This window comes from Monocercomonoides exilis (assembly GCF_001643675.1).
Source record: "Monocercomonoides exilis strain PA203 chromosome Unknown scaffold67-269241, whole genome shotgun sequence".
Classification (NCBI taxonomy): domain Eukaryota; phylum Preaxostyla; order Oxymonadida; family Polymastigidae; genus Monocercomonoides; species Monocercomonoides exilis.
The window spans coordinates 157,517-180,208 of NW_027150612.1; the positions used below are offsets into that span (position 1 = coordinate 157,517).

The 22,692-nt window shown below is 35.3% G+C and overlaps 6 protein-coding genes across 6 annotated transcripts; 2 read left to right on the forward strand and 4 right to left on the reverse strand.

Moving 5' to 3' along the window:
* Positions 1 to 21: 21 nt before the first annotated feature.
* Positions 22 to 3,387, reverse strand: MONOS_8766 (uncharacterized protein). The gene has a single exon (XM_067879202.1). The coding sequence runs from the start codon at positions 3,350 to 3,352 to the stop codon at positions 464 to 466; it is 2,889 nt and encodes a 962-aa protein (XP_067719033.1). The 5' UTR covers positions 3,353 to 3,387; the 3' UTR covers positions 22 to 463.
* Positions 3,388 to 5,204: 1,817 nt separating this feature from the next.
* Positions 5,205 to 6,855, reverse strand: MONOS_8765 (putative FKBP-type peptidyl-prolyl cis-trans isomerase 5). The gene is made up of 3 exons (XM_067879201.1): positions 6,801 to 6,855; positions 6,557 to 6,750; positions 5,205 to 6,483 (listed from the first exon to the last, which is right to left on the reverse strand). The coding sequence occupies exons 2-3, from the start codon at positions 6,644 to 6,646 to the stop codon at positions 5,584 to 5,586; spliced, it is 990 nt and encodes a 329-aa protein (XP_067719034.1). The 5' UTR covers positions 6,647 to 6,750; positions 6,801 to 6,855; the 3' UTR covers positions 5,205 to 5,583.
* Positions 6,856 to 6,883: 28 nt separating this feature from the next.
* MONOS_8764 (Protein disulfide-isomerase) lies at positions 6,884 to 8,314 on the reverse strand. Its single transcript, XM_067879200.1, has 7 exons — positions 8,074 to 8,314; positions 7,990 to 8,017; positions 7,802 to 7,938; positions 7,460 to 7,726; positions 7,273 to 7,388; positions 7,149 to 7,194; positions 6,884 to 7,073 (listed from the first exon to the last, which is right to left on the reverse strand). Exons 1-7 carry the CDS (start codon positions 8,310 to 8,312, stop codon positions 6,977 to 6,979), a joined length of 930 nt encoding a protein of 309 aa, XP_067719035.1. The 5' UTR covers positions 8,313 to 8,314; the 3' UTR covers positions 6,884 to 6,976.
* A 5,767-nt stretch (positions 8,315 to 14,081) lies between these two features.
* On the reverse strand, positions 14,082 to 19,915 carry MONOS_8763 (uncharacterized protein; the record flags this gene model as incomplete). Its single annotated transcript, XM_067879199.1, has 2 exons — positions 14,082 to 14,607; positions 14,749 to 19,915. The coding sequence occupies 2 exons, from the start codon at positions 19,913 to 19,915 to the stop codon at positions 14,570 to 14,572; spliced, it is 5,205 nt and encodes a 1,734-aa protein (XP_067719036.1). The 3' UTR covers positions 14,082 to 14,569.
* A 142-nt stretch (positions 19,916 to 20,057) lies between these two features.
* MONOS_8762 (uncharacterized protein) lies at positions 20,058 to 20,951 on the forward strand (the record flags this gene model as incomplete). Its single annotated transcript, XM_067879198.1, has 1 exon — positions 20,058 to 20,951. One exon carries the CDS (start codon positions 20,058 to 20,060, stop codon positions 20,949 to 20,951), a length of 894 nt encoding a protein of 297 aa, XP_067719037.1.
* Positions 20,952 to 22,061: 1,110 nt separating this feature from the next.
* On the forward strand, positions 22,062 to 22,634 carry MONOS_8761 (uncharacterized protein; the record flags this gene model as incomplete). The annotated part of the gene is made up of 1 exon (XM_067879197.1): positions 22,062 to 22,634. One exon carries the CDS (start codon positions 22,062 to 22,064, stop codon positions 22,632 to 22,634), a length of 573 nt encoding a protein of 190 aa, XP_067719038.1.
* Between the last annotated feature and the right edge of the window lie 58 nt (positions 22,635 to 22,692).

The window sequence follows — 22,692 nt, forward strand, 5'->3', positions numbered from 1 at the left end:
GTTTCTCATTTTAATTTTTAATTTTTTTTTTTTTTTTTTTTTTTTTTTTTTGAAAAAAAAAGGGAATTTTAATTCTTCTTATGTATTGTTTCTTGATAAAGCCAAGAATAAATTTTATAATTTAATAAAGACATCAGTGAAAAAAAAACGGTTTTGACGAAAAAACATCTATGAAAAACATGAAAGAGTTATCTTTTTGCAACGGCCACAATTCTCAAAAAATGAAGTATCAAATAAATCGTTCACTGAAAATAATACAAAATACAAAGGTTGCTAAAAAACAAATAAATTAATTTCTGTCATAAAAGAAAAAAGAAAAAGAAAATAACAATCTATTAGAAATAACAAAACAAACAGAAAAGCTTTCTTCAATTCATCACATAAATAAACAAATGTTGTTAATTTCTCCTTTTGTAAAAAATAATTCAGAAATTAAAAAAGAACCAAAATTCTCCTTTTCCCCTTAATCATGCAACCTCAAAGATGTGTTCTTTGGATCAGAAATCTGATCGCTTCTTTCATATTCAGGCCTCACACACGCAGGATGGGGTGACTGAACCATTTCAGGTGCATCTTCTCCTTTGTCAGAACATGCTTTGCTTCCTTTTTTCACACCACTTCCATTCCCTTCCAACCCTGCCATCCTCTCCTTCCCATCCTCATCCTCATCCTCCTTTCCATTCTCCTTCTCTTGCTCTCTCTCCGCCTCCCTCCTTTGCCTCCTCGCCATCCTCTCCTTCTTTTCTCTCCGCGGAATAACACAGACACAGCAGCATATCAACACCACCACTGCCACCAGTGCCACGGCCACCAGCGCTGCCATCAGAAACACCACAATGAACTCGCTGTTGAGCACCGTCAGCACTTCAATCAGCTCGTCTTGCACAGCACTCTGCACCGTGTCTGTCACTCGCGGAGACTCCGAAAGCGACTTCGTGCCAGCAAACTGCTTCTTCTCCAGCTGCCCCGACCATCCAGTACCAATCCCAACATCGTTGCCTCCAAAAGCACCCCCGCTGCAGTGCTGGAACTTCGACAGGACAACAAACACTTTTCCTTTGTTGGCGTTTCTGTGTGAATGTTTGTCTTGTTGCTGCGTGAATGAATGTTGCTCAGATTGCTCTGATGTTCCTTCATTGGAAGTAGAAAACAATGAATAGAAAGAAGATTTTGACTGTTCAGTCGCTCTTTTATCAGGAGGATTCTGCACTGTTCCTTTGATTTTACTACTTTTTGCACCAGAAGGAAACGGATCTCTGTTCATTTGATGTTCTCTGATAGCATCTCGATCATCAGAAATAAAGTTATCCTTGAGATTTCCTTCTTCCTTTAATGCATCACACACCCTTTCCTCTTCTCCCTCCCAATTACTTCCCTCCATTTCCATATGGCTAGCAGGAACCACAACATCCTCAAACAATATTCCTCCGCCTGCTCCTTCCCCTGCCTCGCAATGGCTCCACTGGCACTCTCTGCACTCGAGCCCTGCCTCTTCCGGCACGTGGCCGATCCACAAGCCACCGCCTCCAATTTCTGCAGTGCATTTTGTGAAGGACACAAACGAGATAAAAGGCAGAATGGATCCACGGTGCGAGGTGAGGGCATACGGATCGATCGTCTTTTCGTAAGAAGATGGAGACGTTGGAAGACTGACGTCTGGATTTGCAGTGGTTCTGGTGAAGGGCTGGTGAAATGGATCATTGTGGAATGATGAATGAGCAGTGGATGATGAAGATGTGGATGAAAAGAAAAATGAAGAAGAAGAAGAAGAAGATGCCTTTGAGGATGATGTTGATGAAATGGGATGATGAATTCCTTTGTTCTTATCTTCTCCGCCTCCTTTCTCTGTGTCCATGTGAAAAGTGAGAAGCACATCCGATTCCAGCAGCAAGGAAGACACTGAAGGCAAAGAAGAGAGCAGCTGCATTTGTGCTACTGACTTTGGCTCCACCGACAGCACCGCCACACCACCACCACGAGCAGCAGAGCATCGCACAAACGATGTCATCAGCAGTTCCCCTGGCCCGTTGAACACACACCCGCCACCGGCTGCTGACGCACAGCAGTGGCGAAAAGTGCAGTTGGATGTGAACAGATACGGACAGTGGCGGACAAAGGACTCATCGAGATCAGGAAGCCGAATAGATGCCGCAGGATGAGTCTCGAAAGCTGATGGGTCGGATTCAGATTTGTGATTGAGATGAAAGCTTTTCTGGTTCTCTGAAAATAAATGCCTTCTCAATGAAGTCGAAGGTTTTGGTGCAGTATTAGAAGATGATGAAGATGAAGAAGGAGAAGAAGAAGGAGATAAAGGAGAAGATAAATATGGTTGTTGAAATGAGTTCGAATAAGATCCCTGAGCTTTTGCAACAAACACTCCTCCACCCATACCGCTTGGAGATTTCGTTGCCAGGCAGTTTACAAACTCTGATTCTGTCAACACAAGCACTCCGCTTCCAACAAAGCACAATGCACCTCCATTATCATCACTCTCACAATTCAAAAATGAGCAATATGCGAACGATGCGTTTGTGTTTAGCGCCTGCCTTTTGTGGTATGTTGTTCCTGAGCGCTTGACGGTTATATTGGCTGAATGAAATGTTCCACATAGAAGGCCTCCAGTGACTCCTCCGCTCATTGCATCTTTAAAGCTATCGATTTCACTGTTGCACAAATAAGATGCCGACAAAGGATATGAAAGAAGCGTTTCAGATATTTTATGTGAGCGAGTTCCATTTGTAAAGGTGCATCCATCAAACAAAGTGCTAGTTGTTCTCGAACTGAATAAACCAAGCTTCCAGTCATAGGAAATGTTGTGAAATGATGATGAAAAAATTGAAATTTTACCTGCATTACTGAGTTGATGAAGAAGCGAAGGAATTGCATTTAAGCTTTGAAGTTCAATGCTAATTCGTGTCAACGTTAAATCGCCATGATTTAAATAAAATAGAGGACATAACTGTTTTGAAAAAATGAACGATACATCTTCAACAAAAGCTTTTGATAGAGCATCTGATACGTTAAGAAATAGTATATTTGTACAAATAATTGCCAGCCCATGAGAAAAAAATGATGAATTGCACAAAGTTAAAATGTTGTCTGAGTTGCTGAAAGAAGTAAAAAGCATGGGAATTCCAGATATCCCTTTTATCTGTATGTTACAATCGCTCATAATCGCAGGATTTAGTATATATTTCTTGGAATCAAGCAGAATCTTTTTTGATAAATCTTTTTCTGTTCCAGCTGAAAAAGAAAAAGATTCGAATGTATCCAAAAATAAATTTTGAATTTGCATGTTCCTCTCGCAAAAGCAAATGCTACAAGTTTCAAAAATTATCAGAAAGAAAAGCATTTTGCTAAAAATAAAAAAATAACAATTATATTTATAAATATGGGAAATGAAAATAAGTTATTTTCGATCCAAATGTTTTTTTCTTTAACTAAAAATAAATATCTAATAATAAAAAGGAAAATTGAATTATTAATTTGAATTATGTTTAATTGAAATTCTTCAAAATTACTTTAATCACCTATTTTTCCATCATTTTCAAACTGAAAATGACATATGACAATGAAATTATTGATTGTGATAAAAATAAAGGTCAAAATCGTTTTCTTTATAACTGCAAGAGGAATAATTCAAACAATTTTCCTCCAACTGAATTTCATCTTAACCAACTCATTTGATATTCCTGACTTTTAATTTCGTGATGATTTATTTATTTAAATTATGATAATTGAAATACAGTTTGTGCAAAAAATACCGGACAAGATCGATATCTCAATAACCGCAAGAAGAAAATTTCTGTTAAATTTCCTCAAAATATATCTCATCAATACAAACCCAATTGAAAAACGAGACTTTCATTACTCCCTCGTTTATCAATTGAGTTTGTATTGATGAGATATATTTTGAGGAAATTTAACAGAAATTTTCTTCTTGCGGTTATTGAGATATCGATCTTGTCCGGTATTTTTTGCACAAACTGTATCTGAGAAATTCAAAAACCTATTTCTTAGAGATTTCGATGATAATATTTTATCACATTCAGTGGAAATGGAAATGAAAGACTTGTTTGTCAAAAAAGTTTGCATTGATATGAAAATTTTTGAAATAAATTATCAGAATTATTCCTCTTACATTTATTAAGAAAACGTTTTTATCAGGTGTTGTGTGGTATACCCTTTATTTTTTTTTTTAACATTCCATTCTGTTCCATTTCAATAATTTTCACTAAAATTGAAACTAAAGCAGCGCTGCATGCTTTAATATTTCTTTGTATTTTTTTGATAATTAACTGAATTATGATAAAAAGAAAATAAAAATATATAAAAAACAAAAAACAATTTCCATTTTGTGCCCATAATTATTCAAAAGTGACTTGGGTGATTGTTTTTAAAATCATCACTTTTTTCGGGATGTTTGTCATTATGAAAATTCATTGTCATTTGTTAAATAATATTCGTTCAAATCGAAAATGTTCATCAATCGTTTCAAAAGTCATTGTTTAACTTGAAAAAATAGAAAAGGAATCATTAAACATATCTTTTTTTTTTTTTTTTATTTTTTTGGGTTCATTAACAAATACTCAAAACAAATATTCATGCCAAAATATTTGTCACAAAAATATGATTTCAAAAACAATCACCAAATTAGAAAAAAAAATATTTTTTTCGCTGTGCAAAAGGCTCCTGTCGTTTATTTTCTTTTTAAAGAGCGCATCAAAGTCTTTTAACCTATGTCTTATTAAAAATGTGATATTAAAAGTTACTAATAATATATATGATAAATTCAAGAACTGATGCAAATTTATTCTTTCCAAACATTTGCTTCGTTTTTTTTTCTTTTTTCTTTTCTTTTTTCCTTTCTTTCTTCTTTTTCTTTTTTTCTTTGATATTTCCAAAATTTTCATTGTTCCTTTTTTCATTCTTTTGTTCGTTCTTTCAATTTTTTAAAAAATGATATTGCATGTCGAAAAATAATTTGTTGTGATAATTGAATTTGTTCTTTCAAATACAATGAAAAAATAGATCAATTATTTTGTATGTTTTGCAAAAGGGAATTAAATATAGCACTTCTCCAATGCTCAATTTTCAACCAATCACTAAGTTAATGCTCTTAAATCAATTAACAGACAAAAGAATGCCTTTGAATTAATTCCGATTTGATTGAAAGTTCTTCATCATCACAAAAATTTTGGATAAAGTTCAGCTTTTGATGTATTTATTCAAAAAGAATAACATGGAATTAAAGTGTTTCAAAGAACATTTTTTTTAATGAAAAAAAAAATATCTTTATTTAATCAGATAAAAAACGTATTGCCAATAGTCAACAAGCATGAAGCAGTATACGAAAGTGCTCAAAAGAGCAAAACATATCTGTCAACAGTTCATTTATGCAAACATTAAAAAAATTAAAAATGAAAAAATCATTTAAGCACATAAAAAAACTGATTCAAGTGAACAAGAATATTACAGAAACATAAAATGAAAACGAGTGGAATTTTGTAGCACCAGTATTCATTGAAAAGAATGATTTTGATTCAACTTTAGTTTCTTTTTCATTCATGCTCCTTTTTCAAATCACTTTGAAGCAATTCCAGCACCCAGTTGAGGCAATCCTCTTTGCCCTTCCATCAGCTGAGATCTTTTTGAATCAGCAGCCACTCCATAAGCAGAAATATGAGAGGGAGAAGGAGGTGTGAGATGAGATAACGAACCTTGCTTTGGATACGTCTCCAGCTCGTGCGTCATCCTTGGAGCAAAAGCAGATTGCTCATTTTCCCGAAGAGGAACCGTCTGAGGATCTGCTCCAAGCACTCCATCAAATACAGCAGTGTCAAACCCTCTTCTTCCCCTGAACTTTCGGAACAGAGCTTTTCCCATTGCAATAAATGGTAAATAGATTCCAGCTGAAGAAAGGTAATTCTGATACTCGATATCGTTCCTGTACTTCTTTCTCATTGCCCATTCAGCCACAGGCACTCCTGTTCCAAACAGCATCATAACAGTAAGAAATACTGGAGCGGCAACTGTTGCCCATTCCGCTCCTTGTAGAGTTGATGCACATAGAAGAAAGTTGCCCCAAACTTGATGGAGATTTCCAATATAGTTTGGATGACGCATGAACTTCCACAAGCCTTGATTGTAAATTCGAGCAGAGCTTCTTTGGTTGTGCTTAAATCTAAACATCTGAATGTCAGATGTAGTTTCAACTATCGATCCTATAAACCACGTTACGGCTCCAGCAATGTCTAAAGTATTAAAGCGTGGCTGAACCTGAGGGCGGATCGAACACAGAACAATTGCAGGAGCGGTAAATGCATAGGCATACATTGCGACGCCCAACGAAAAAACAATCCTCCCGAATACGCTGCTTCGAACTTTGTCTAATCTTCGATCAGCTTCATCATAAACCACACGAAAAGCTAAATGTGTTAACAATCTCATGGATGTTGCAAATGTATATGCAAAAATAAGAATCTTAAAACATAGTTGAATGCAGCCAATAGGCAGAAATAATGAAAGCAATAAAACAAGATTTTTAAAGTGAAACCTGTCTTAAGTTAAAGTGCATTGAAAACACAAAGACCACAGTTGAAGCAACCATAACAGCGATTGGTAGAGCTAACACAGTTTTGTCCATCTTCACAAAAAAACTCACAATAAGTCCGGCTAAAGCAATTGTTGCAATTGCAATTGCTGAAATGGACAAATTGCTTTCTAAGAGGTTATTTCCAAGAAGCACAACTGCCATTCAAATAAAAATAAAATGAATGTAATGTAAAAAAATCCTGCACATTTTTATCTCACTTTCACATTTCTTGCTTCATTATTAGTAGATCAATCATTACTGATCTTTTTCCCGCTATAAAATTAATAATTTCCCAAAAATTTTGTAACATATTACAGGAATAACAATAAAATAATTATAATAATAAACAAAAGTGAAATGTAACGAATGAAAAACATTCATTTAAGCGTTATGACTCTTTAGGTATTCGTTGATCCAAGGTCTAACATCATTTGCAGTTTTTTCTCCTCTGTATTTTGTAATATTGTTGTTGTGATAGCTTTAATTAAGAAAACGAAAAAAATATGGAAATAGAAAACCAAATTTGAAACGTCAATTAAAACAAGACGCATACATCCTAACTGAAGGAGCTCCAAAGATATTTTCATTTTTACAAATTTCTATTAATAAATGAACAATCATTTTATTTTTTTATTTTAAAAAAATGAATGAAATTCTATCATCAACAAATAGCACACTCATATTATCTGCACAATTGAACCTACCGAATTTGATCTTCATTTTTTGCATCTCCTCCGCAAGCACATTGAAATGCGGAAGCCATGCTTGGCAAAATTCGCAACTTGGCCGATAGCTGAAATGAAAAAATAAACATTGAATGAAATCAAAATTAAAAAAAAATGTGTAAAAAAAGCAAAATCACACAAAGTTATTATCCAAGGCTCTGGTGATGGTTTAACGTCTTCAAGTAGTTGTGGATCAAGTTCCTTGATGAGCGATTCCATTGAAAGATCCAGAGATAAGTTCACATCATTTTTTTCACTTTTTTGTAACGATGAAATGGATATATTTCCTTGCTCTAAGGATGCATTTTCAACAAATTTGCTTTTTGAAACAGTATCTTCAACCCATTTCGATAATTTTTCTGTTGTTCTATCTTCGGAAAATGTAGTTTTGTTGTTCTGATAGTATCTGCAAAATCATTAAAAAAAGGCATTCAAAAGAAGAGTACAATTGCAAAAATAAAGCAAAAAGCACTTGACATACAACTTCACATCAGGAACAGAAAAAATGCCTTGTGCTTTGCAAACGTCTGGATTCCGTTGGCAATCAACCTCACCAAACAAAATTGTCTTATTATCTTTAAAATTAGATGCAAATGAATCGAACGTTGGATTAAATTCCTAATTTAAAAATTCAATCCATTGTTTATTTAATGAGGAAAAAAAAAATACCTTGCACCAGTGGCAATGAGGCAAATAACTAATTTCCAAACAATTTTAAAAAATTTTTAAAACAAAATATAACAGCATTCACACTAATATACGACCCAAAAATAAGGAGAAGCTAAACATTCTTTTAAAGTTTCTGCTGTTAAAGGTGTTACAAATTCAGAATTACTTTTTCGTTGTGATAATTCTGAATACATGTCACATCCTTCAGAATCATCTTCAAACACTGATTGTTCGCATGACTCAGTATTTAAAGGACAGCTCATATCGCTCTGAGCTCGTACAATCGAGCACACACAATGCGCAACGAAAAAAAGAAGACACATTATCTTGATCAAGTACCCATAAGAAATTCATTTGTTTAATTTTATTTTATAATTGAAACACAAGTTGGCATGCAAGCAACAACAACAATCATAAAAATTAATTTTGTTACACAGTGTTTTTCTTGTATATTGTTTTTCAAAACATGTTTCTCAAAGTGAGAATCAAAATAGTACTTTTAAAAAAAATAATCTAAAAAATATTATTTGAAAATAATTTGTAATCATTCATAAGATATGTGAAAAAATACAGCTTAAAAATTATTCATCCGATTGAAAAACCAGAAATCACACTCAAAAAAATGAAAATGCTGACAGAGAAGCAAATATGACATATTCCGTACTCATCTCATAAAGTTTCAAAGAATTATAACACAAATTAGCTCCAACAACAATCATGAGACTCACCTTCTCCAAAAGAACTTTCACGGAAAAATCATCGAGTACACATTAAACTATGGCATGTTAAGAATACTGAACACAACACAATAATCAATATTGACTTTCAATACAAACAGAAAATACGAAGATACAATTTACGGCAAAAGGTATGAAACTGAATAAACCGGAAACATCAAGCAACAGAACACCACATGATGATGATATACTTTTTTGATAGCAATTCATCTTGCCGACTTTTGCTATTTGCAGTTTCTTTCGTATTATCATTTCAAACAAACTGCTTTCTCTTTCTTTCAAGCTCATGTCAAGCATTGTCAGGCTATGCAGCATGTAAAATAGATGGTAGAAGTTACGAATGTCATCGTTGAATGCAATCCAAACAATAATAATCTCAAAACTTCTGAATCTTTTGAAAAAGGATGAAAAGGTTTCTCTCTTTTCATCACGTTCCTGTACATGATCAATCTCTATTCATTCAAAGAACACCTTAAAAGAAAAATGAATGTAATAAAAAAGTCAAACCATCTTTTTCGTATTAAAATATTTTCCCATCTCCAATGCACTCGAAATTATCAACTCGGCTGGCTGTTTTGTTCTTAGAATCCATTGTGAAACCAATCATGATATCAGATGAAAACAGATATCCTCCAAATTATCTCCTTTTCAAAAACTTATTCAATGTTAAGTCTTTGTTGATAGCTTTCCATCACGTTTCGTGTAAAATGCAAAAGAAATTATTGATGAGGCCTGCTGAGTGCTTCGTTCTGTTCGCTTCCTCCATTTTCCAACCCCCAATTCCCTTTCATTTTCCACGAAACCCAACCTCCCAATAAAAAATCACGCAAAACAAATCCTGCTCAAATGATACGCCAAGTGCACTGCATTTCCCTGAAATGACATAGCGGTTCAATTCAATCTTTTTGAAATTCAACTCGCTTTTTCTGCATCTTGCTTGAGTTATTTTTCATTCAAAATATCACAGCAGACGTTGCACTATATGTTTTGTAATATATAACCAAGTTCAAATCTCATATAATTTTACTCACCAATTCACTTTTCGCAAGCAATCGATGCAAACAGCCACCCGCTCCTCCATCTGTAGAGAAAATTATTGAGCTTCTGCAGTGCTATAACTTGCATGGATGTATCTGTAGCCGTTGGACTATGCAGCACAAACATGCTCTGGATGCTGCAAATCATCAATCAAAAATCTTCACTTATAAAATTATATGTTGGACACCCTTATTTATTGTTCGATTAGGAGATCTGTTTTTCAAATTTTTGATATGCTTGTTTTGAGACAAAAGAAAACAAATGTCAGGAATAGAAGTATCGAGAGCTTAGTATTAGATAATTTGTACACCTATTTTAATTGTTTTAATGTGAATATTTCACGAAAATTCTGAAAATGAATTTTTTCACAATTTCCGTTTTTTATGATGAACAGCCGACCAACTGAAGCTTGTTTTTCTTAGTACGTCTAAAGTTTTTATGGTAGGTCATTTTTATTGTTGATTTAAATAATATTTTCATATATGAATTTTTCAAAAATTTAGAAATTCTCTTGCAATTAGAACAATGCAATTACGATGATGAGAAAAGAGAGAAAATAGAACAAATGAATGAATTGATGAAGGCAATGAATCGGGAAGAGCTAACTTCAATTTTTTGTACAGAATTTTTTAATGAAATACTCAAAATGATTGGAGAAAAAAAAAAATCTACGGAAAATACCATTGTGTTATTGAAGCCATTTGGATATTACAAAGCGATGAATGTCATATTCGATTCAAGTTTTGAAAGATCTTCGTTGGTTAAAAGCTTCGAGAAGATGATAATTTTAGAAGAAAAGAAGAAAGAAAGGAAAAATGAAAAGCTTCTGATTGAAATAAGCGAATGTTGTCTGATTCTATGCAATTTCTATGCCTTTAGCAAAGAATTGCTTGTTATCTTCACTTATTATCTTCTGAAAGTTGCGTTAAAGAAAGAGAAAAGTGAAGAAATTCAAAACGAAGTCGAAATGGCTTTGTTGGCTTTGAGTAACATGAGCGATTTTTGTGAATGAGAACCACCAACTCCATTTTTGATATCTTTGAATTTCATTATCATTTTTTATTAGTTATTTGAAAAAGAACTTTACCTCAATGAAATAAAAGAGATAATCAAAAACCATCAGGACCATCACAATCTCACGAGGCTTGCCTATCAGTCTGCTTGGCAGTTTTTGATGAGCAGATTTTATAAACACGAATGTCTGGAAGAAGTGATTGTAAATGATCTGCGTTTCACGAGAGAAGCTAAAAGAGAATTAGAAAAGCTGATGGGACAAGTGGATTGGAGGATAAAAGAAGAGGAACATAAAGATATAAAAGAAGAACTGATAATTATAAGATGGTTAAAAGCGCTTCGAACCTACTGTTGCAGGCACAATGTATACCGCGAAGAAGAAGATATCGAATTGGTTAAGCTGGTTGCGGAGTTGTGCAAAGCAGCTGAAAATTGCAAAATTATGATATTTGATAATTGCATTCAACTGCTTCATTCAATGATAAATACGGACGTTTATTCGAATACTGTTTTGATGAAAAGTGGAACAATTGAAAAAATTTTGGAGGAAATGTGCGATCGAGCATTAAATGAAACTTCACTTAATAAATACTTTGTAATATTTTTCAAGTTTTGTGAAATATTGGATGAGAAGATTGATGAACAGAATAATAAAGCAAAATGGAAAAAGATGAAAAGAGAAGCATTTAGAAAGATGGAAGAAGACGGGTATAAAGATGTTGTTGTTGGAGTTTATCAAGTTTTACGTTACAGAAACAAAAGTTCCTGGATAATGATATATTCTGTTTTTTCGGAGTTTTTTATTTATTTGTAAATCAAATGCTTTTTTTCAATTCAAGATTTTCACAATCATCTTAATAATAATAATAATAATAATAATAATAATAATAATCAGAGGGAGAGAGAGAGAGAGAAAGAATAACACATTATAATATTTTAAAATATGATTGAAAAATATTAAAACTTATTATGTATGATGAAAAAACACACACAAAATTTTCCCAACAATTTCATTGAACAATAAAATGAGATTATTCACAATCTTGATAATAATTTTTGAGATTATTTCTGAGGATCACTGTTCATTTTTTTATATTGGAAATTATTTTCAAATACCTTTTTTTCTGCAAAGATTTTTTTATTTTAAAATTTGTTTGGAACGCTTAAAAATGTGAACATAAAAGTGATGACGCAATTAACAGATAACTTTGTCATGCGTTTACCTCTATCATTTACGTAGGGATCCAAAATAAAAATTTTTTCATTCACGATTATAATTTCTTGCAATATATATATATTTTCTTCACCAAAAAAAGATAAGTCATTACGAAAATTATAAACCATTTAAAATAAACATTGGAAAAATACTTTTTCAACTGAATTATTTTCTTTTCACAAAACTCAGAAATCTTTAATCAAATATGATATTCATGACTGTTATGAAATATCTTTCAGTGTAATTTTGAAATAATTGATCAACCTGTATATCTGAAATTCACTTGAATTGAATGCTATAACTTTTGTGAAAGTCAGCGAATTTCACAATTGAAAATTCCAAAACATTCGTTTGTTGATAAAAATAGTTCAAAGGATTCACAAAACACTAAAGGAGGACAAAATCTAAAACTTTTTGCATTTCCATTAACAAATAATGCACAGTGTGTGTATTTTTTTTCTATTTAAAAAAATATCTGTTCATTTGGCTGATCCTTTTTGAAATCATGCTTTCGTTCGAGTTTTTATCAAATTGGGCAAAATATTTCACTTCAGGCATCTTCATAAAAAAATTATGCGCTTTTTATTGACTTTTTGAGATCAAAAAACACTATAAATATAGGTCCATTTTTTGACATACGCGAAATGTTGGAAAACTTTTTGTTTTGATTTCAACAATGCCTGTTCACGGATCTGAAAATCAAATTTATTTTAAAATCTAAGAAAGCGAAACAAAGTTATGAGTGAAGCAATTTTTCAATGCCTTGTGCAAAAAAAGCTTGAAAGTCCATATTTTCCACCAATTATTTAATTTTAATGGGATTTTGAAAAATTAAACTTAAACTGATAACACACGTTGTTCATGATGTTATTATAATTAAAACATAATTATCACAAAAATCTCATTGAAATTAAAATTTTGATCAAAACTCGAACGAAAGTGTGATTTTAACAAGGATCAGCCATCTTATATTATCACAAATAATTTGGCAAACTTAATGTGAAGAAATTAAAATTTGAATGATATATGAATTATAATAGTCATAAAGTTAAAAATTAGACATTAAAATTTGAATTTATAAATTTTGTTTCACATAATTCTTATAAATATTTTTTCTCAATTTTCTCCATTTTTCAAAAAAAATTTTGTTCAAGAATGATAGACAGATGACAATGCAATGGCAGAAAAGTATAAAGAACAAACTGTTGTGCTTATTTCACAAATAGAAGAATAATGGGTAAGTGAGAACAAAACGTCCAGTTCAAAGTGCTTTTAAAACACAAATGTTTGTTGTTAAAAATAAGAAATAAGTTCATGTGGGATATTTTTTTACAGGAAAATTTCGTGTAATTCTGATGAATGTTTGGTGACCCATTTTTGAAATTCTTAATCAACAAAACACCTGTTTTTTGTCTTTTTTTGATAAAGAAAACCCTAACCAGTGATTTGGTTTTATATTTAAATTTATATAAAACCCTAATTCACAAGGAATCAAGGTATTTATGTTAATTACCTCTCGAAAACCTAATTAGAAATTATGAGAAATAATATTATTAGGGTTTGATCATAAATTATTCTATGAAAAAGGCGATTATTCATCACTTGAATTTGGCGTCGAAAGTGAATATTTCAGTTTTATTTATTGCTATGCATCCATTTAGTCAGGTTTTTTTTTTTCGAAATTAAACTTTCTTTATGTTATTTTTGAACTGTTCGTTTTGTTCCCATTCACCGAATAATGCCTCATATTTCCTGAAAACAAAAAGCATTAGGGTTATCAAAAAGAACGATATAGCATCCAAATAATGGAGATTATAAAACAATTTTTTATTGACCTTCTTTTCTTGCTATCTTTTTTTAAAAAAACAAAAGAGAATAATGAACGGTTGCAATAGCGAAAAGCTTTTTTCTATTTCGAATTGTTATCAAACAAATTTCTTGTTGAAGAGATATTATCAAAGAAGTTTTTTTTTTGAAACATCACAAATGAATTGAATTAGCATTGATAGCCCTTTTATCTATTTTTTTGAAATTCATTTTAGTAAAATTTTGAGAATAAAAAGCTATTCAAAAAAATGAAATTGCTATCTATATATATATTTTTTTAATTATCCAATTCTTAAGTTGAAAAAAGAAAAAAATAAGAAATTGCTTGCACAGTTTTTCTCTGACAATTAATTCAACAAAAATGCATTATTAATAGGAATAACAAAGTTGACAAGATTGAAAACTCAAAGTCAAAAATAAAAATTTCACATTTGAACCTAATTGTTCAATCTCAATTGAATATGAATACATACATTAATAATGAAATAACTAAAAGACAAAAAAAATGTGACTAGAAAAGAAAAGAAAAGTTGTTGAAAGATAAAAAGAGAAGTTTTGAAAGGAGAGACAATTCTGAAAATGAATTTTTTGATGTGTAATTCTTTCAAAATTTAGAATCACAAAGAAAGAAATCGAATATTTTGTGTTCGAAAAACAAAAAATTGAAATACACAGTCAGCACATGATTGTAAAATTGATAATGAACAGGGAAACTGGCATTGCACCGCAAATCTCCCAACATTTGCAATCAAAATATTGATGGACAAGCAAAAAACAAACAGAGGCCTATAAAATTTAAAAATATACAGAATTTTCTAAAAAAAAAAAAAAAAAAAAAATTCTTTTTCTTATTCAAACAAATGCATCAAAACAAAAAAGGAAGAACAATCATCAACACATCACATCAGAATAAAACATTTTTCACACTTTCGCTTCCAATTCCAATACAAGACGAACCATCTTCTTCGATCCGATTTGAAGCATATCGAAAATCTATTGCATCTGAAACTGTCATAATTGCCGCTCCTGGTGGAAAACGCCCAATAAGATAGCGCTTCATATCAAATAGGCTAGTACGCTGCGATGAATGGGACGAAATAGAAGCAGAGATCAACTGAGCGAAGAAGGGAGATGATGCATTAATTCCATCAAGATTTGGAGTTTCTCCTCGTTGAATCTTCTGCCCAGCGATTTCTGCTTCATATTCTCCAAACGGTATCTGGAGTGTCAGACACTCCCACAGCATCATCCCGATCGAGAATGAAACTGACTCTTTTGTTGCACCCATGTTCTTGCTGATCTGCAGCTCCGGTGCCATCCACCTCAAGCATTCTTTTTTGTAATAATCTTCATCCTCAAAGGCTGATGAAGGAAGAGAGTCACTATCATCGTCATTATCACTGGTAGATGTCACAACAGTTGATGTTGAGATAGATGATGAATCTGAATCATCAGAAGAGAAGTCCGAATGCATCACAATACAGATCACCATGTGTTCGGAGAATAAAACAATGTGAGGACTCAGACTAGCCAATGATTGGAGTTTGTTTTCCATTTCATCAAAGGAGTGGAGAGCTCCATTTGCCACCCAGAACAGGATTTGGGCAGCTGTTTGCTCTCTCTCCTGAAGAGTGCGTATTGCCATCTCCTTTGTCTTATTTCTTCCATGCAGCAGCATGAACAGCGAATCTCTCAGATCCACAATCAGCTTCTCATGAGGAGATGAGCATGCCATTGCATCCACCAGATTCGACATCGATGAGGTGGTTGGGCACAGATCCTCCCCTCGAACAAATGTTGAATCAGAATCAGTTGTTGAAGTGGATGAGATTGAAGGCGATGGTGTTCGCTTCCTTATCTCTTCTTCCTCAACTTTCTCCAATGCCCAATCTGGAATCTTATCTGAATCTTTCCCCAGAATGTATTCTGTGGAACCACTCTCACACAGCAAATGCTCTGATGACTCCGAGTGTCCCAAGCTTTTCTCATACACCCTCTTCTTGATCCTTTCATCGTTCTTCTTCTCTGCCCCTCTCTCTGCCCTTCTCCACTGCTCCTCTGGAGACATCTCCATCGTCACCATCTCAAATACTTTTGGATCCTTCTTCACTGTGTCATTCACAATCTCTTCCAATTCCTCTGTCCTTCTCTTTTGCTTTCTCCATCGAACAATAAATGCGACTGCAATGATAAGAACAATCAACAATATCACAACAAGCACAATCACAATCAACAGCCAATAAGATTTCCCTTCTTTTCTTCCTTCAACAATTTTTTCATCTCCATTAATCTTTGTTTCGCTTGCATTCTTCAGTATGAATGACTGTGTCGAAGAAGGAGATTCCACATAACCAAACATTAAATACACAGTCACCTCAATTTCATTGCTACAGCTGCTGATAATATCTTTAGCAATTCTTCCTTCCACTTCTCTTTCTGACAAAAATCCATTCGAGTCAAAATCATGTTTTTCAATCTCTTTCTCCTCTCCTTTTCTCTTCACAACTGCAAATGACAGATTGCATGGAACAAGAAGCGTTCCTTTGAACATCAGCTTCATTCTATCTGTTTCTTCTTTTGCTTCCACACTGTCCAATACAGGAATGAAGAATGATGAATCTCTTTCTGAGGCAATCCCTTCAAAACTGCATACATCATTCAAAATCCAAAGAGAAGTATTTCTTTCTAATCCATCACCTCCTTTCAAACTCAGCACATTCAATGTTCCTGAATCTGAACAGATGATATTTCTTCTCAATGACGGATATCCTTCAATTGAGGGATTGTTATTCAAAAATTCTCCTTTCTCAATTATCACATTTCCTCCATAAATTGTTATTCCACCTTCTGGTGAATTCGATATTGTTGTATCTTTCATCAAAACAGAACACTTTGTCATATCCATAAGTGATCCAGACCATCTGCACATCTCTTCTTCTGTATTCAAAGCTTGTTCATTTCTTTCATTTGAATTCCCATCAAAAATGCAATTGTCCATTTTCACATCTGTGCAATCCTCCAATTTCATCAATTTCCCTTTTGTGGTCTTTGAACTGATTCCACCTATTGTACAATTTGTCAATTGCATCGTCTTTTTCATTGTCAAGCAAGATATCAATGATTCTTCATTTCCTTCGACTGTGATATTTTCAGTATTGAAATCCTTAATTGTCAATTGTACACATTCATTTATATACATCAGAGATTTTGAAACTGTTGAATTGCAAATCGTTAATGAATCAATTACAGATGGAAGAAAAGATGAAAGAAAAAATGCAGATTCATGGAAAATGAAATTTGACATTGTGCATCCATCAAGTTGCAATTCCCCCTTTTCCATATTTATAAGATGGAATGGAATACTCGTAAAAGCAACATTTCCTTCTTCTATTAATCGTTTTGCAGTGAATGAGCAATTCTTTATCTCAAGAATTCCTCCCTCTGGTGATATTAATGATATATGTTGAGAAATGAAATTCGAATCAAAAACAAAATTCACTCTCACCAACGAGACTGTTCCTGTTGTTGAAATCAAAGAATTATTTTCACTTGTTATCTCTGATTTCACTTCAACTTTGCACATCTCTCTGCTCTTCGAACTCAGACTCATCTCTTTCGGATTTATCTCTTCCTTAATCACACTCTTTTCAACAACGAGTATTTGACTAATTAGTTCTGAAGTCAGATGTATTAGTCCATAATCAATCGAATCACACGGAAGTGTGTTTGTTCCGCATTGTCTGTCGTTCGATCCGTTCACACTGCTCACAATGATTGTGTCGCTCTGATGAATCGTCACAAATCCTATTAGATCTGTATCATTTGGATAATCGCATTCATCTCTTCCATATATTGCGTTATCACGAATGTAATGGCCTTCTCGAAGATCAAACCGAAACTGGATTTCATTGATCTGGGATGTGATGTTGAAACATTCAATGAAAATGTCATTCCCCACTCTTGCTGTGTTTGAACTGAACTTCATTCCCATAAATGTGAAATTCAAGTCCCCTCGTTCTTTTGTTGCCAAATACACCCCTCCTCCTCTCCCCATGTCACTGCTGCAGCTACAATAGTTGATTGTTGAGTCAATCACCTTCATCGATCCAGATGTTCCCAATGTGAAAAATATCGCTCCTCCTTTTTCACCTGATTCTGCTTTTCCTTCTGTGATGTTGCTCGAATTCACAACCAAACAAATCTTATTCTCACTTTCAGACTCCAAAATGCTTGGTCCATTGTCACTTCTCTTCACTCCCGAAAATGATGAATTGTCAATTTTGAGATTCATTTCCTCATCCACTTCATTTATCTTTGTTGTTGCTGTTGATTCTGGTCCTTTGATCAGAAGAAGACATCCTCCACTTTCATTCAACAATTTCACACGAACATTCACTAAACGGCAAACAACTACAGCATCGTGAATGACAAAAAAGCTGTTTCCAACATTGCATGATTCCATCGACAAATCATTCACTTCCACGCTTCCGCCAATCGCATCCACAAACACACAATCAAATCCATTGTTCACTTCAGCCTCTGAATAGAATGAACATCCACTTATCACCAATTCACCAGCTCTATTTGAAATAATCGTTTTGGCTGAATTGTCGAATTCATTTGTCAGTTGAAGTTGGATGTTTGATAATTCAAGGTAATTATTATTTCCCATGAAATATTCCAGTTGACTTCCAATTGCCTTTTCAAAATTCAATTTTGCTTTTGTGTCTTCCTCTCCCATCTTCGCATCCTTTTTGATCTGATAATTGGACATGTTGAATGAATCTCGAATGATAGTTGATCCTTCAATCTGAATTGTTTTCATAGCATCTCCATCTCTCATGTTTTCCATCCCTTTCCACATCGTTTTGCATGGCTCTTCTTCACTTCCACAACGTGCAACATCAAATCCAGTCGATGAAATAAATATTTCAGTTGAGCTGAATGGAACGAGGAACATGAATAAATCCTTGTTTGAATGATAGTTATCACTTCCAACAAACAAATTGCTGTCATTTATCATGGGCAAGTAATTGAAGTGGAATGAATCATTTGTCACGGTCTTGTTCAGATCAGATGCAAAAATGAACGCATTCTTTCCAATGGCCGCATTGTTATTCTTAAAAGTTACGTCAGCATCAAAAAGAAATGGCTTCTCATTCAAACAATTTTGGCAATCCAAATACAGAAATCCACCTTTTCCATTTTCCGATGAAAGTGAACAAGATGACGCATTTGTTGATTTAATGACCAAATCTTCATTCCCTTGCAATATCACTTTCGCAACACCTCCTTCTCCACCGCTTCCAGTGTTCACAATGTTTGAAAAGTTGTTCCTTTCAAACAAAACAGAAGAAGCTAATACCAATGGGGATTTGGCAAATGAAGGTCCTTTTAAACTGCATCCTTTCAGCGTGCAACTTCCAGTGGTTGTGGTTATCAGCGAGTATTGAACAATATCTCTTGATGATTGGATCTCAAATGAACAGTTTTTGAGTTGAGAAACTCCACTCGATGAGATCAGTGTATTCATATTTGACTCAAATTGACTTGGAATCTGCAATTTCAATGATAACAAGCTGAGTGATACTGTTGATGAAATAACAGATGAAGTCGATTCAGAATTCCCTTTGATTCTCTCATTAAACTGAATAGGCTTGTGTTTGGTTTCATCTCCATCAATCGCACGCCCTTCAATCACAAGTGCATCTGTGAATGAATAGATATCTTCAATTGTCCCTTCGTCCTTCATTTTCACTTTCCTTTCTTCTCCTTCTGTCCCACTTCTGTCAATGTGGTCAATTCCACTTTTCATCGATTCGCATGGGAATTTTTCATTTCCACATCCCAATGTGTCATGCCCACCAGTCGACACATACGTCTCCACCCACTTCAAAGAAACAAGAAACACTCGAAGATCCAATTCCCCATAACTCTCATCTTCCCCAACAAATGCATTCCCGTCATCCTTGAAATCTGTGCATTCAAATGCAAAACGCTCTGTGTTCACACTGTTCACCAGATTGCTGCTCTTCACAAATATGTTCTTCCCAACTGTTGCACTGCACTCAGAAAATGAAATAGATGATAGCATAAATCCCCCTTCATTCAAGCTACAATCCAAAAATATCCCTCCGCCTCTCCCTCCATTATTCGCATTCTCTTTCACACAGCAGCTGGAAAAGGTGGTGTTGCTCACCGAAAATGTGTTCGCAGGGGCAGATGAGGCGAATGAGATGCACCCGCCATCTGTGGCAGTCTGTTGGCTCAGCTGTGATGAGTCGATGTTGGTGATGGTGCAGTTGGTGAGGGAGAGGGAGAAGGCAGGGGAGGTTGCAGAGGAGAGGACACAGCTGGCGGGGGAGGCAGTGGAGGTGATGTGGGTGATGTTGGAGGAGTTGAGGGTGAGGGGAGCGGTGAGGGAGGTGAGGTGGAAGATACTGGGGCTGTTGAGGGTGAGACTGGTGATTGCTGTGTGGTTGAGGGCGAGGGAGCCAGCAGTGAGGAAGAAAAGTGGTGTTTTTATTGTTATGGAGGTTGTTCCGGTGATGGTGGTTGTGTTGAGGTTGAGGGAAGGGGAGTTACCGGAGAGGTGGAAGAGGATGGGGGTGATGGGGTTTGAGGAGTTGTGGGAGATGGCGAGGGCGGAGACTGTGAGGGAGCCCCGAGTCTGTTGGAAGAGGGCAGACGAGGCAGATGGATCTGGTGAAGAAGGGGTTGATAATGATGAAAATGAAGAAAATGATGATGTTGATTGTGATGAGTGTGAATGTGAGTTTTGTGGTTGGGGAATGCCACTGGAGGCGATGGTGGTGGCAGTTGTGCCATTTCCTGTGATTTTTGTATTTGGGGCACGAAATGTGAGAGTCCTTGTTGGAGTGAAAGTGGAGAAGAGAAGAGAGAGTGAAGCATCACTGAAGGGAGCAATGCATCCGAGAGCATACTCCACTGTGGCACATGAGCTTTGCTGTGTTTTGCCACAGGCATCGACATCACTTCCACTGTTGGCAACGATTTTGTTCTGGTCAATGATTGGAAGCCAACTGTTGTACATCGCATTATCTGCAGTTCCTGCATTCCACACTCTTTTCGTTGGGGTTGTTGAGCCGCATTGCTTGAATGGAGATTGAGCGATGCTGCTGCCATTAAAGAACACATCATTCCCTCTGCCATTAGTTGCTGTGTTGCCATCAAAAAAGCAGAAAGTGATGAATTTCATTTCATTCATCCAGGAATAAGTGTCATCCAAATAAATACCAGCCCCACCAAGAGATGAAGTTGAACTTGACAATTTGTTATTAATAAACTGGCAATCATTTACTAAGAATTGATTTGGCTTGTTTTCTGGAGGGTAATGAAATGTGAGTGAACCGGTTGAATCGTTACCTGAATTTGCAATACACTTGCATTTGGTGAACAAGAATTGACCGTTTGAAGAAAACTCACCAATATAGAAATACCATCCAGTTCCACGCCATTCTGTAATCGAGCAATTTCCCACTCTGTTATCAGAAAATGAATAAACGGAAGATGATTGCCGACCATCAATGCAAATTGCTCCTCCATTTTGTGCTGAACAACTTGTGAAATTGGATTTTGTAATATTCATATTTTGCAAATAGCAACTGTATAACGCTCCACCATTTGTTCCATCTGTTGAACAATTGTTGAATGAACAAGATGTAATTGTGAGATTGGCATTCTTACATAAAACATAAAGTGCTCCACCCCAATTGTCTCCGCTGTTTGAATCGTTCCATTCGCACCATTCGAAGCGATGGCTGTTCTCGTCAAAAGAATCCAATCTTCCAGGTTTCACTCTGTGAGTTTCATTTCCAACATGTTCAACAGGATCATTTGGTGCAGATCGAGTTTGGTGAAGGAAAGAGGTGTTGAAGGCAGAGAGGGAAGTGGATGGGTTATTAAGGTTGGGGAGGATTGCACCATCGATGGGGTTGTGGGTGTGGATGAAGATGGCTGTATGGATGGAGAAGGATGAATGAAGAGAGATGGATGAGATTGAATTGGAATTGATGTTGGTGGAAATGGAATAGAGAGAAGAGGAAGAGATGGTTGAGGTGAATGAATTGAGTGAGTGTGAAGGAAGGGATGGAAGGGATGGATAGGATTGAGGAGAAGAGATGTTGGAGAAGAGGGTGTTTGAGAGATGGAGATTGAGGTGGATTTGGAGGTGGGAATGGGACTGGTGATGGATATGGAGAAGGGAAGTGGAAGAGGAAATGGAAGGGGAAGGAGAAGGGGAAGGGGAAGAAAAAGAAGAGGATGAGGATGAGGATGAGGATGAGAAAGATGAAGGAGAAGGGGAAAGGGAAGGAGATGGAGAAGGGGAAGGGGAAGAGAGGGAAAAAGGAGAAAAAAGGAAGGGCTGGATGAGGGAGACGAAAGAGGAGAAAGAGGAATGGGAGATGGAGAAGGAGACAGGGATTGGGGAGTGGGCATGTGGGAGGAGATTGTTTGGGGTGGAGAAGAGGGGGAAGGAGAGGATGGCAGGTTTGTGGGTGGTGAGGGAGAAGTTTGTGAGGGCGAGGGAGGCATGGGCAGAGAGGAAGAGGGGGCAGTGGTGGTGGTGGTTGTTGGTGAGTGAAGGAGGGTGGATGGTGCAAGTGGAGGAGCAGATGGAGGCAGCGGAGTGGTGTTGGGCAGTGAGGAGTGGACAGCCAGCGAGAGAAATGATGTTGAGATGGGTCACACACAATGATGTGTTGATGATATTTAGATTTGTTCTGGCACAACTGACACGATCTCCAGATAAGAATATGCCTTTCACCGCTCCAAAGCTATTTTTATTGTAGTATTTGTTGCTGTGTGTTTCAACGATGATCTTTCTTTCTGGCATCTCCCAATTCATTT